This window comes from Stegodyphus dumicola, chromosome 2, assembly GCF_044657685.1.
Source record: "Stegodyphus dumicola isolate Sdum_Otavi_A_Nest chromosome 2, ASM4465768v1".
NCBI lineage: Eukaryota > Metazoa > Arthropoda > Arachnida > Araneae > Eresidae > Stegodyphus > Stegodyphus dumicola.
In genome coordinates this window covers 168,608,074-168,621,793 of record NC_140769.1, presented here as the reverse complement: position 1 = coordinate 168,621,793, position 13,720 = coordinate 168,608,074, and the positions used below count along the sequence as shown (strand labels likewise).

Here is a 13,720-nt window from a genome sequence, read left to right as displayed (position 1 = left end):
CCAAGTGAAAGATTAAACCATTCACACAAAACAGTAATTACAGGTTCTTGCACTCAGCTCTCCTGACACATAAACAGATTTTCAATGTGGGAAGCTACTGAGACAGCCTCCCTCTATGTTTATTTATTCCAGACACAGCAGTCAGAGGCTAAGCAAAAACCAGAGGAAATAAACTCAAACCTTATATCTCCACTTAGACAGACTCTTCACTAAGCACTGACCAAACCTATCCACATATCAGATTGCTATATGCCATATTTTATCTACATACACTCGCTTTATGCCAGTAATATGATCTATTCTGAGAATGACCAGATACAGATACATAAATAACAGTCAAACTCTGGACATCTATTTAAACAACATTCAATTAATGATCTATTGATCTATATATCTAAATAATATATTATAATATATTATTTAATTAATAATATATTTAATCTGTAATTAATAAAAAATAATGAAATTTAACTTACAGGAGATTGATATATTTTCACAGCTACTTCAGAAGCTTGAGAAAGAACATCCAGGGCTGCCTTAGCTGAAATCCTTTTCTTCTTCTTTCTCATAACAGTTGCTGAGTGTATTTCTTTACCTGACTTTTTATTAGCAATATTACTTTGGGGGTAGTCAGAAAATTCTGAAGTATCTCTATAATTAGACTTGTCAAAATTATTTTCTAATTCATCAGAAAGCTTCTGCGATTCTGTTACTTTAGCAATACCTTTCCGAAACATTTTCCAAAGAATGAGACCCTTTTTTGAAAGGTCTGTTTTAAAAGAAAAAAAAATAGTGTCACATGTCTGTTATAAAAAAATTTTCATTTTTAAATGTAAACTGAGGGAAATAAAAAATAACTTAATCGGTAAAGGATACATATTAAATTTAGTTAATAATTTCTAAAACAAGTATTGTTTACAAAAATGGAAATTATCATATGAAAAGAGAGAAGAGAAAAACAATAAAAGAACTTCTTACATAAAACAGCAAATTTTGATAATCATCTTATAATTTGACTTTCTGGTCTTAACAATTACTCCTTTCAATTATGTTTCTTAAAAATTAAAAATTTATCAGAAGAGCAATTTGCTTCACACTAATAAACACATTTTACTATTAACTTTTCTTTTGACTAATTTCAGAATGATTTCATTTGATGACAAAAATACTTTACACATAAAAATTCATAAAAATATAAATTTTATGTACGGCATTTTTTCATTTCTTTAACTATAGCATAGTATAATAAAACAGAATTGCACTCATTACAGTCTTCCTCAAAACACTAACTTTTCTGTATTGTAAAAACATACAATTTTTCTTCTTAAGTACAGACTAATACTAAAATTCTTCTTCTAAACTATTCTTGTCCACTTGCCAGATTAACAAAAGCATTTCGACAAATATTTTTCATCATTTTTTCTCAATCACAATTTAAACACTTCTCTTTTCTAAAACTATTTTTTCTATCTGACATCTACATAGGTGTTTATAAATTTTAAAAGAATTATAAAATTCTGGAAAGTTTCCAGATTGATTTAGAAATTGACAGATGTTGGCAAACGGGGTAGTTCAGAGAATGACTAATAGATAACAACAGAATGCTGCAACAATAAAGAAGGAAACAGTGCAAAGATGGCTGCTCTATTATTTATATGCAATGCGTTAGAGTAGCAATCTTTGGTGTTCTTTTTTACTTCCTTGTACAAAGTCAAAAGGAAGTATTGTAATTGCGAAAAGCTTCAGGCCGTATATTTCAACGAAAATATCCACTTTGACCGCTTTTGAATGAAATTTAGCGATGTTTTTTCATGATATCTGTACGTTAGGACAGAATAAAACACTCTTTTCCTCCAAAAAAATTATAAAACTGTTTTAAAATGAATTCTGAAGGGAGTTTTTCGTGGTGTCTGTACAAACGTATGTACGTACAGGCGTACGTACATATCTTGCATAACTCAAAAACGAGTAGCCTCAGAACGTAGAAATTTTGTATATAAGACTACTATAACATGTAGACGTGCACCTCGTATTTTGGTTTCAATCGGCCGCGCCAAACGTATATAAATATATTTATAAATATATATATTTATATACATTTGGCGCGGCTGATTATAATATATATATTATAAATATATCCACTCTGTTACGTGGCTCAGTGATCTCAGTTTCTTTACTCTTACATGTTTGTAAATTGTACATTTTTTGCTTTAAAAATGATTTAATTATGTTGTTTTTATCTTCCGGTTAAGGTTTTCATGCCTTTAGTAAATCTGTATGCAATATTTTTAGAATTATCAACAATTTTAAAATTGTTTAAGTTCCGCTAAGCCTAATTTGATGGCAGCCATTGCTCTTGTTTACATTTGAAACAGCTGAGTAGCGGATTTGTTGCCAATCTAGAGAAACTTAGCTTCGCAACAACAAAGATAACGCCTTCATTTATTATTTAAATCATGCTTAATCCTTTGTGGTATTTTTTCGAGGAAATAAGCGTTTAAGATTTACTTCGTAATTTTTTATACATATATTTTGAGTTTTTATGTATTTTTGCCTTGTCACGAAGTGAAAACTGAATTAAATGAATGAGAAGTACTCAATCGTCTGTGAAAAACTGTTTCTTTTTTGTTTTATTTGCTTAATTTCTTTTATACATAGTTCTAGCTTTATTATAGTATTTGAATAGAACATGTGGCAACGATTAGATAATTCTTTAAATGATATAAATTTTGTGCATTCTGAGTTATAATATGAACGAAACATAATACTGTTAAGTAAACCTAGCGCCAGGTGTCGCTATGGTAAACAAAGTGCATTTTAAAGAATGCATTTATGCTATTGTGGTTTATGCGCTGTCGGCGAAGTAGGTTTAATTCAATCTAATAAGTTTAAAAGAAATGCAAGAAAAAATGCGTATAATTTAATATTCCACACAAGGAAGTCATGTGGTGTACACATCAGATTTTTTCTGTGGTGAAAATGCTAAACCAGTTGAAATTCAAAGAATGAAAGCACAATATGCTGATTCATGCGTGTTCCTGCAGCAAGTACATGGGTAGTGTAAAAAGTTTAACACTGTCACTTCTGCAGAGGACACCCCATGACCAGCTCAGACAGACCATATAGTGACAAATGAAACCATTAATGTAGTTGAAAAATTTGTGAAGGGAAACAGCATATTATTGTCCAGGAAATAACCAATCATTTTAGGCATTAGTATTGGTTTGGCACACACTACTGTCCATAATGCACTGCAATTTAATAAAATATTGGCGAGATGGCCACCACATCAGTTGAATATTGGAACTGAAAATTTGCTGCTATCCGTGCCTGTGAGGAATTTTTGCAGTTTCTAGGTGATAGATTATGGACTTCTAGAAAGAACTGTTATAAGAAAGGAATCTTAGTTGCATTATCATCAACCTGAAACAAAACGTTACAGTAAGACAAAAGTGCTATAGGTCACTGTCAAAATCCAAAGAGTTTTGCTCTCTTTTAGAATAAAAATGGGGTAATTTTAGAACATACACAGAAAAAGGAAGTAACAATGACCTGCACTTATTCTGCAGATCTTCTCTAAAATCATTTGAACAGGTGTATTGTTGCTGCATCACAATGTCCAACTGCATACTGCTCGGTTAACAACTGTAAAAACTCAAGGAATGAAATCTGAATATTTTACACTCCAACTTATCACACCCCATTAAAAATACTAAACGAGTCCAAATTACTTCATACAAGATTTTTGTTTATAGTTCATGTTCTGTTTGCAGATAATCAATCTTTTTATTTGATATAAACAATAATTTAAAATACACAACTTCCAACATATTTTAATACTCCCCCCCTTTTTTTTTCCAAATGCTGCTCACAATTAATATTGTAATTAATGCAAAAATTGAGCTATTAAACAATATATTGAAAACAGACAAATTCCTACATTAAGTTCAGAAAAATTAGCTCTGCAAATTTGAAAAAAAAAAATCATTACCACTGTGTTCTCCATTATATAGTTGGCAATTGGAAACCATTTTGCGGAAATCTTCATCAATATCCCCAATTGTTTGATAATCGCCATCATAGAATTTTGATTCTATTATACTTAAAGCAACAGGATCCTGAAAGTAACAGTAAAATTTAAGCAACATAAATTAGCAATTTAAGCAACATAAAAAATTAAAGCTGAAAATGAACAAAAATATTTTTAATATATTAAAAATTGCACTTACTTTGACAATATCATAATAACCAGGTGCTAATGCTTCAGTAACAGGAAACAGAAAAGGCCAAGCATCTTTGTGAAGTTTGACTTCACTCAAGACTAAACAAAAAATAAAGATTGAAAATATATTATATATAAAACACATAAAAAATATATTCTAACATTTACAAATAGCAATTAACACTATATATATATATATATATATATATATATATATATTTAGGTCTATGAACTTAAATGACATTCCTGTACAATTAAAAAATTTTATATTAAATCTATATTTTACATTAGTGGTTGCCAAAGTATCCAAAACAAGCAACAAGTCGAGAGATTGTTTGGTGGGTTATAAAAAATTCTGAAGGATTGATTTTCTTTATTTTTTATATAATTACATACATTTATTCATAATTATTAAGTTATTTATAAATAGAAACTGAACTAGTAACAAAAGTCAAAGATTACTAGTTACTTAAAATCTTTTAGAATTTTAGCTCTTTCTCTTTTTTCTGCTCAGCAACTTACATTATCACTTAAAAGAGTTCATATAATTTAATGTTACAATACAACAGAATAATTCAGTAATTAAAAATTTGCTAAATTCCCAGCTTATAGATATAAATACACATTACATATTTACCACAAATGTACAAGAGTTAATTTTTACCTCTTTTGTTTATTGGTAATTTATTACAAAAAGGATATTCCATAAGAAATTTCTATATGGTAAATTACAAAATACACTTATTTGAAAAACAATGTTTTACTTATTATTAAACACACCTTATTCTCTATCAACTAAACTAGACAAAGAAACTATTCTAATTTATCTAACACTTAAAAGTAACACATACGATCTCATTTTTATTGAACTAAAATTAAACAAATTATTTTTTATTTGTAAACAAAACACATAACTTACTTCTATTCAATTAAAATTTTACCAAGAGTCTTTAAATGACATAAAAGTAATAAAATAAGCAATATAATAAAAATTAATTATTCAGTAAATTTTTGTTCTTACAATTTGTAATAACTTATAATTTTTAATAAAAAAGTTATTTAAATTTTTTTTTTTTTTTTAAGAAGCATGTAAATAAAACAAGCAGCTCAATTTTACCTAGCCTGCAAAGAACAATCTGGATAATTGGAGCTCTACTGTAGTCATTCTGTACATTTTTATTATTACAAAGTACAGTTATAAGATTTAAAAATTTATACATACGTTGTCCAATTTGTGTCTTCAAATCTTCATTGTTATCACTGCAACAAAAAAATAAAGAAAAAGTTATAGCAATATACTTTTTAAAAAGTATAATACATTAGAAACGATATAAAGTACCATATATTATTGAAATAATGTTCTGAAGAATGCAATACTTTTAATCCCTATATAAGCAACAGATATAAAATTGTCATAAGATATTCTATGTTCATTAGTATTTTATGAGAACATCTATGATAAATTGTTCTCTAACTTTACAACTCACAAACTGCATGAAAAAGAAAAACTTTTGACCAAGCAGAATTAAAGTTATTGCAAATTTCTCTAATAATGCATTTTAAGTTTAAAGTACCATTTTACACTGTTAACTGTGCCAACCTTACACCATGAACTATGCAAAACAGGGTAACATATATCTCTTCAATCCAGACACATAATGAAAAAGTGCTGAATAAACAAGAAGACAAAGTTCTAATACAGCATCAAAATGGCACTGCTCCCAAAGATCATACCAAAAGAAAAGATGAGAATTATTCACTTTTTTAAACCGTATATTTTTTCTAAAATAGTAATGCACAGTTATATTTTTTAACAATGATGTACCTTAAGCAGTAATTGTTTAAAATGAGCAGTAATAAACAGTAATTAAACATCTTAAACAGCATATTTAATAAACTATTCATTCATAATAATTTGCTTAACACTGAAAAATGAACTCTTAAAATAATTAGGACATACTGTAAAAAAACTACGAATTTATTATTTATATACAATCCATTATTAAATTATATATTGAGTTAATTCATGCAAAATTTATTTTTACATAATAATTTACATTTTTAGTAAACATATATGATAACTAAAATAAAATTTAAATAAATATATAAAAACATAAAATGTACAATATGTTGCTGGAATGTAATAAATTCTATAGACGTGAAAAATTGTTTTTAAGGGAGAATTAATATTTCATCTCTATCATTTTACCTCATCATGGGAATATGCGATCGATGGTATTCATTTAATTCAGGGAAAGGTTCTGAATCTATGTTTTCAGTACTATGATTCAATTTTCGTCTCTTAAATTTTCTTTCTTCTTTCATTAAGCTTTCATTTGCACGACCTACAAAGATTCATATTTTCAAACATTAAATATATTGGAACATAAGTGAAATGGAACTTATTTTAGATACAATATATAAATATAATTGATCAATTCAGTAATCTTTAAGTAATATATACTTCTAAAACTGGGACTTAAATAAAATGGTAAAATTGGCTCTATTCTAATAAGACAAATATTAACATGTAAAATGGAGATTTATGTGCAGCTAAGATTAAAATTTAAAAAACTAAATAACATAAAAAAGTTATAAATAAAAAACAATTTCATTTCTGGATTTAAGCATAAATTTTGATTAATGTTTATTTTTAAATAAATTTTACTAATTTCACAAACTAAAACCTACTAAAAAGTAATTTCACAAAATTTTGCGAAATACTCTTTACATCTAAACATTTAGCTGCTCTTAAAACCAATTTTTTGCATTTGCACTGGCAATACTATATCAAATATGCTACATTACATCAGATCATATGACCATACATACAACATTATATCAGATCATATGACCAATAATAGCCAAGGATCCTAGGTATTATTAAACTACCTTTGGGACAGATACAGTGGTGGCCAAAATTAAGGACGCTTTTGGAAATTTTTATGTTTTTGAACTTTGTATGCTTGTAGAAAACGTTACGTTTCACAAAATGCAAACTTGTATATATCATTTTAAAGAGAATTTATTACTGAATTCAGTACAAAACACAAAATTCAATTATTTACAATACAAAAAAAGTTAAACAATAATAGTTATCGATATATATTAGATAGTGATGATTGCAGTGAGTTAACAGTACTTAGTAAGGTCCCTTCATTGTTTATTAGCTTCACATTGACGTTTCATTGAGCTGACAAGAGTTTTAAGCTCTTCTTTCCTTATTACATGATGCCAAGAAACAATTATAGCCTAAATTAGTTCCCTTTTATTTGATGGGTGCCTCATTCGGACAAGTTTTCAAACGGTGCCACAAATTTTCGATAGGATTGAGGTCAGAACTGTTTCCTGGCCATGACAACCTTTGTAAGAAACCATTCTTTTGATATTTTGGCCGTGTGGCAAGGAGCAGAATCCTGCTGAAAAATAAACGAAGCATTGTTGGGAAAGAGATCTCTGATGGAAGGTAGAAGTTTTGGTTCTAGAATAGTGTCAATGTATTTTCTGGCATTCAGTGTCCCATCGATGACATTAGGCGACCAATACCATCTGCTGACATGCATGACCAAATCATAACACTAACTGGGTTCTTCACAGTTGCTTGAATGCAGTCAGGATGTAGCTCTTCTCCTATTCTACGTCTTACATATTTTCGCCCATCACTACCGAATAACGATATCTTAGTTTCATCACTCCATATAACTTGTGGCCACTGATCATCTGTCCAATTAATGTGTTCCTTTGCCCACCGTAGTCTTTTTTTCGTTGCTGAAAATTAAGATTAAGGCTTTTTTCGTGGAATTCTACCTCTCAGTCCAACATCTGTTAATCTTCTCCTGATTGTTCTTGAACTGACACAAACACCAGCATCATTCAGATCACTTCTGATGACCGTTGATGACATTTTTCTATCTTGGAGACATAGTCTTTTTATTCTTCTGTCATCAATAGATGTGGTGCACCTTTTTCGGCCTTTTCCTTCTTTGTTCTTTCATTGAATTTGTCTCCTGATATCGTAAACAAAACTTTCGGACACCAGATGTAGTCATTGAACCACCCACCTGTCTTGCAATTTCAGCATAGGAAAGACCACTTTCTCGTAAGACAATAATATTACATCTCTTTCTAGGTGTCCAATCTACTCTTTTCTTTGATGTCATTGCTTCTTGACTAAGTATTAAAAATTTTTACAAAAATTCCTACTTGTAATTGCAGTGTATAAGAAACAGGTCCTCCTTCTAGAAAACAAAGCAAAATAATGAATTGTTTCAAGTGTAAATATGATTTCAGCTTCTACTGGCACTTACTAACATTTGATTGGTTCTCAGAACAAGAACAGTGATTGGCCAGGAAAGCTAGACATTACAAACCACTTCATAACTGTGTTTTTTATTTATATTAAAGTACATATAACTTTTTTTAATTGCAAATAATTGAATTTTGTGTTTTCTATTGAATTTAGTAATAAATTCTCTTTAAAATGATATATACAAGTTTGCACTTTGCGAAACGTAACATTTTCTATAAGCACACAAGGTTCAAAAACAAAAATTTCCAAAAGTGTCCACAATTTTGGCCACCACTGTATATCAGTGTTTGTATTAATTTTTTATGTAAGACAAACTATAACAATTCCTATAATTCTCTACTAAAATCATTTTATTTAATTAAATTATACCTCTAGTAAAAAGATATTACTTTATAATTTACAGAACTTTAAAAAAAAATTACAACACATTTTAATAACAGTTCTTTCACATATAATCCCATTATATGTGAAATTTATAAATCCTATCTTATACCATTCAGTTGCCAATATTTTCATTATATTATCAGGGCACTTTATCTAAATGATAAATATAGTTATCATCACAGGTAATCAGCATTTATGAAAAAAAATAACAATAAAGAATTCTGAAACTCTCAATGGCCTTACAATACAACTGTCGGCCAGCTATATAAGCTTTAAATAAAAATATATCCCAAATATGGAAAAAATTAGTCTTTTGTGTTAGATTTTTTGTCCTAAAAAGTGCAATTTTAAAGATACAACTTTAAAGAAAATGCAAATGACACATAAGAAGCTTTACGTTTTCGTTCTTCCAAACGACGTGCTCTTTCCCTTATCAGATGCTCTTTGTGAGGATCTTCATTGATATAATCATTCTGCTGCTCAGCAGCCTCCCGTTCTTTCTGTAAAATAGTTATGATTTAAAACCTTAACAATCATTTATCATTCAAGATAAAATATAAAGTTATGAAATGTATTTTATATAAATCTCAAAAAATTGTTTTTATAAAAATCAACTAAATCCAAATACATTCACAAGAGATTTAAATACAAACAGCAGAATCTTCCAATACTGCTGATACAGAAACACATTATTTTAAATGTCACAGTCTCATATGCACGGCAACAAAATATTGATATCCCTACCTATAGTTAGAACACATTAAAAACAGAAATTGCTGAAGATAAGTTCAGTATTACTTAATTTGATAATTATGATTATAAAATGCAAGTTAACAACATTGTGCAGAAGTTCAGAATGCCCCATAGTGGTAATTATGTGGTCAGAGTCAGAACTTTTTATGTGAGAAATATGATTTTATACATGAATTACCAGGTTCATCAGCTAACTGTTTATGTTATTAATTTGTTACCTATTTATTAAATTAAAGTCTAGAATGACTGAAATATTTCACATGGTCATGATTATTAAAATAACACATTGAAATATCAAAGCCCTCAAGAATGAAGAAAATGATATTAGAACTGAAAATCAGATAAAAGCAACAGGAAATTACAAAACATCGAAAAGAAATCTGCATAAAAGTGCTTCTGAAAGGAAAAAATATTTCTAAGGGAGATATTTAAATAGCAACAAGAACAGTAAAATATGACTAAGAAAATCTTGAGTAAAATAAAAAAAAAATAAATAAATAAAAAATTATACCAATTATAGACAATTATATTTATTGTGATACATGATAAAATGGCTACATTAAATTTTTACATGATAAAAATTCTTTCTCAAAACTAACCATCTCTCTTTTTCTCGTTTCCCGCCTTGTCACAATATGATGGGGAATAAGTTCACGAATTTTCTGCTGCAGCTTTCTTTCCTGTATAATAAAAAACAAAGTTATTAAAATAACTTTCTTGGTTCGAAAACAATCCTCCATATATTTAAACAATAATTTAAAAAAAATTCAATGAATAAAGAATATTAAGAATTTTAAAATCCCTAAATACAAAACAGCAACATGCAAATATTAATTTATCTGATTACATCTAAATCTTTTTAACTTTTAAAAGATGGTGATATGAAATGACAGAAAAATATATAAATAAATAAATAAGTGTATATTGGGGTTTTTTTTCCCACATTTCCTTAGAATTGTTTCAAAATAACACCATATTAAAATTATTATAGTTATAATAATAATTCAAACACAGTTATCAAAAAATGTGGAAAGAAGTAACATACAAACTCTGGACATCTCAAGTGATTAAAGCGATATTATACCAAATGAGTGAAATGGGTGCATATATCTATTGTCTGTCTTATTGTCTTTGCTATGATATTCTTTAAGTACTTTTTATAATGCTGCTAACAAAATTAAGATACAATAAACAATAACAAATTTAATTTTTGTTATCCTGAATTGATTTTTATACAAGGAAACCTATCCACATTATTCTTTATTTTAGTGTATTTTAATACTTTTTTTTAACATGGTATTGCATGGAAAATATACACCACATAAAAAGAAAACGCAGTGAATATTAAAATTTTAAAGAGTACTGTATATATAATATTTATATTTGTACAGAAGCCTTTGATTATAATACAAATTATATAATATATTACTTTTTAGTATAATAAACACAATTAACTTTTAAACATGTTACTACACACCTAACAGTAAATAAAATTATTTTAAAGCCATATAATAAATAAAAAAAATTATACCCATAAACAGTAGTGTAAAATATTAAATTATACAGAGCTTAAAGTTGTTTTAATACCAAATTTTGTTTCTCCTGAGTGAATCTTTCTCATTGCACAGTTTTTTATTTAGTTTCCAATCTCAAATCACTGCATATTTAAAAAAAAGAAAAAAAAAAAAAAATCCTCCCTCCCACATTTTAACTTCTTTGCTACCAGCTTGTCATTTATGATATGATTCAGTTTCCCCCTATCAACCCACCGTACCTAATGTGATAAAGGAAGCGTCAGTGACAGTCCACCGTATCATACTTCAGACACTGAAATAGAACATTTTCTTTCAAATTTTAAATTCATATAAATTATGTCAGAATGCTGGGAAAATTTAATGAATGGAATCTATAGAATGTTAGTATTGTTGTGATGAATATTATTTATTATTTTATTCTATGGAAGTAAAATGGAACACTCTAATAATGCATGCGCATAATTTAGAAATGTTTTCTGGAGTGCAAGCGACTCAACACTATTGCAGGTAAATATGGCAACAGTACATAAGAAGCACATATTTTAATTCTTTTTACTTCATTATTGTGCAGAATTAATTTAAATTTGGGAATAGAATCATCAGTACTAATATTGCACTCATTCTGAATTTTTATTTTTAAGTAAATAAATGTATGAATCCAAATATTTAGATAAAAAGTAGCTTCAATGAGAATTCACATTTTCACTAGAGAATTTTCACACTTTAGGTCTAATTACAAAATGTGCTTGAGCATACGATGATATTCAGAATTCCAAGATCACACAAGACAGAATTTGTTCCCTTGACTTTGAGGTGAAGAGGATAAGGGAAAATTTCATTTTCTTGCAGTTAAAATAGGCTGAATGCATACAAATGACATTTCTCACTATTTATAAGTCTTCATGGTTTTTAATAAAATAAGTGTATAGTTAGTTATAAATGATGGTATTAAATAAAAAATTACGAAATTTCACAATTAATAATATTTTTAATAAATTACTTAAAATTTTTGCTGATATATAATATAAACAGAATTTTAAGAAGTCAATCTAAAATATTCTTTGTTTGCTATTAGGAGACCTTGTCAATGAAGTAAGAATCTTAATATAACAAAGATTATCCTGAACTAGAACATTATATGCAATTTTCTTTACGCTCAAACACTAACTTTAGTCATTGAGAACTAGATTGGTCACTTATTCTCAGTAAATCTCATAAAATTTTAGAATTTAAAATTATGATTAATTTTAGATATGTTCAAATCTACAATTTTACACGGTTCAACAATTTAATAAAAATTGCAATTTAAAAGTAAATACAAAGAGTGTACAGTTTAATTTCTTCAAAAGAAACATTTTCTAGAGTAGCGATCTCCAAAGTATTCTTATTGCATATCTTGAAAATAACTATTAGTTTTACTCCAGATAATATAATGTAACATAACATTCCATGAAGATATATTCTTCTTGAATGTTCAGAGGTATTTTCCCTCCAAAGGTTTGTTTTCCTTGTCATGTCTTCATGAGCATGCATTTTAAAGCTGGTGCATTTATGGTGTTGAATGTCAGGCGTAAGTCAATACAGACATACATATAGGCTAGTGAGAGAACCTTGCAATCATATGATATAGGATTATGTATTTGCAAGTAATCGTGAGGCTACTTCTTTGATGTACCCCCTTGGAGTACATGTAACTTACTTTGGAAGCCACTGTTCTAGGGCACTTTGTATACATAGATTAATCAAGCATCTAATTTTTAAAAAGAACATAAGATATAAATTAAAATAATTAATGATAAATAATATTAAACAATACATACTTTTTCTAGATAAATGTCATTAAGTGTAGGAAGGAAATCATCTTTGACGATTCGAAACAAGGATTTTTCACATTCCGATTTACTATTTTGAAATTTTTCAGCAAAATTAACCCAATCTTCTATAGTATTACATACCACAGACCATCTAGATTTTGCATCTACATTCATGTAACCATTATTTTTCTTAGAATCTTCCTCAAATTCATCACTAACAGAAAGAAAATAAAAAAATATATTATCAATGATATAATAGGGGAAATAAACAAACACATTCAGTGTTATTTTGAAGCTCAAAATACTTTGAACTTACTTTAACCCTTTAGCAGCGATGAAAATTTACAATCATTTTCTAATACCTATAGCATCCCACAGCCTAAGTGGCTCATACCACAGGGAATAATAGGCTACCATAACTGCCTTAATTATAAAACAACCTTTTTCAAACCTTAACTATAAACCCCTTTTGCAAGAAAGAATGGCATGAGAAAATCACAGGAAAAAAAAATTGTTCTCATGCATTATTTCATAAATGCAGTACACATTTTGTATTGGAAATCTTATAATTGAAGAAATACAGTAAATTCTACTACATAAACAACACTAAAACAGAATACTTACACTTTCATATCAGTTACATCTATAAAACTAAATCAACTCAGAGATGGTAGTACTGTCTGTCTATGGTAAGAACAGCTCT

At 28.1% G+C, this 13,720-nt stretch overlaps 1 protein-coding gene across 1 annotated transcript in view; it reads right to left on the bottom strand.

The window, feature by feature from the left end:
- The window catches only part of LOC118189323 (uncharacterized), a 104,504-nt gene that overhangs the window by 12,182 nt on the left and 78,602 nt on the right, over nucleotides 1–13,720 (bottom strand). The window contains exons 7-14 of the mRNA XM_085811428.1: nucleotides 13,024–13,231; nucleotides 10,268–10,348; nucleotides 9,313–9,415; nucleotides 6,432–6,567; nucleotides 5,445–5,482; nucleotides 4,230–4,321; nucleotides 3,992–4,118; nucleotides 477–769 (exon numbers count right to left, since the gene is read on the bottom strand). Of these exons, the coding sequence (XP_085667554.1) occupies nucleotides 477–769; nucleotides 3,992–4,118; nucleotides 4,230–4,321; nucleotides 5,445–5,482; nucleotides 6,432–6,567; nucleotides 9,313–9,415; nucleotides 10,268–10,348; nucleotides 13,024–13,231 (1,078 nt within the window). The remainder of the gene's footprint in view (nucleotides 1–476; nucleotides 770–3,991; nucleotides 4,119–4,229; nucleotides 4,322–5,444; nucleotides 5,483–6,431; nucleotides 6,568–9,312; nucleotides 9,416–10,267; nucleotides 10,349–13,023; nucleotides 13,232–13,720) is intronic.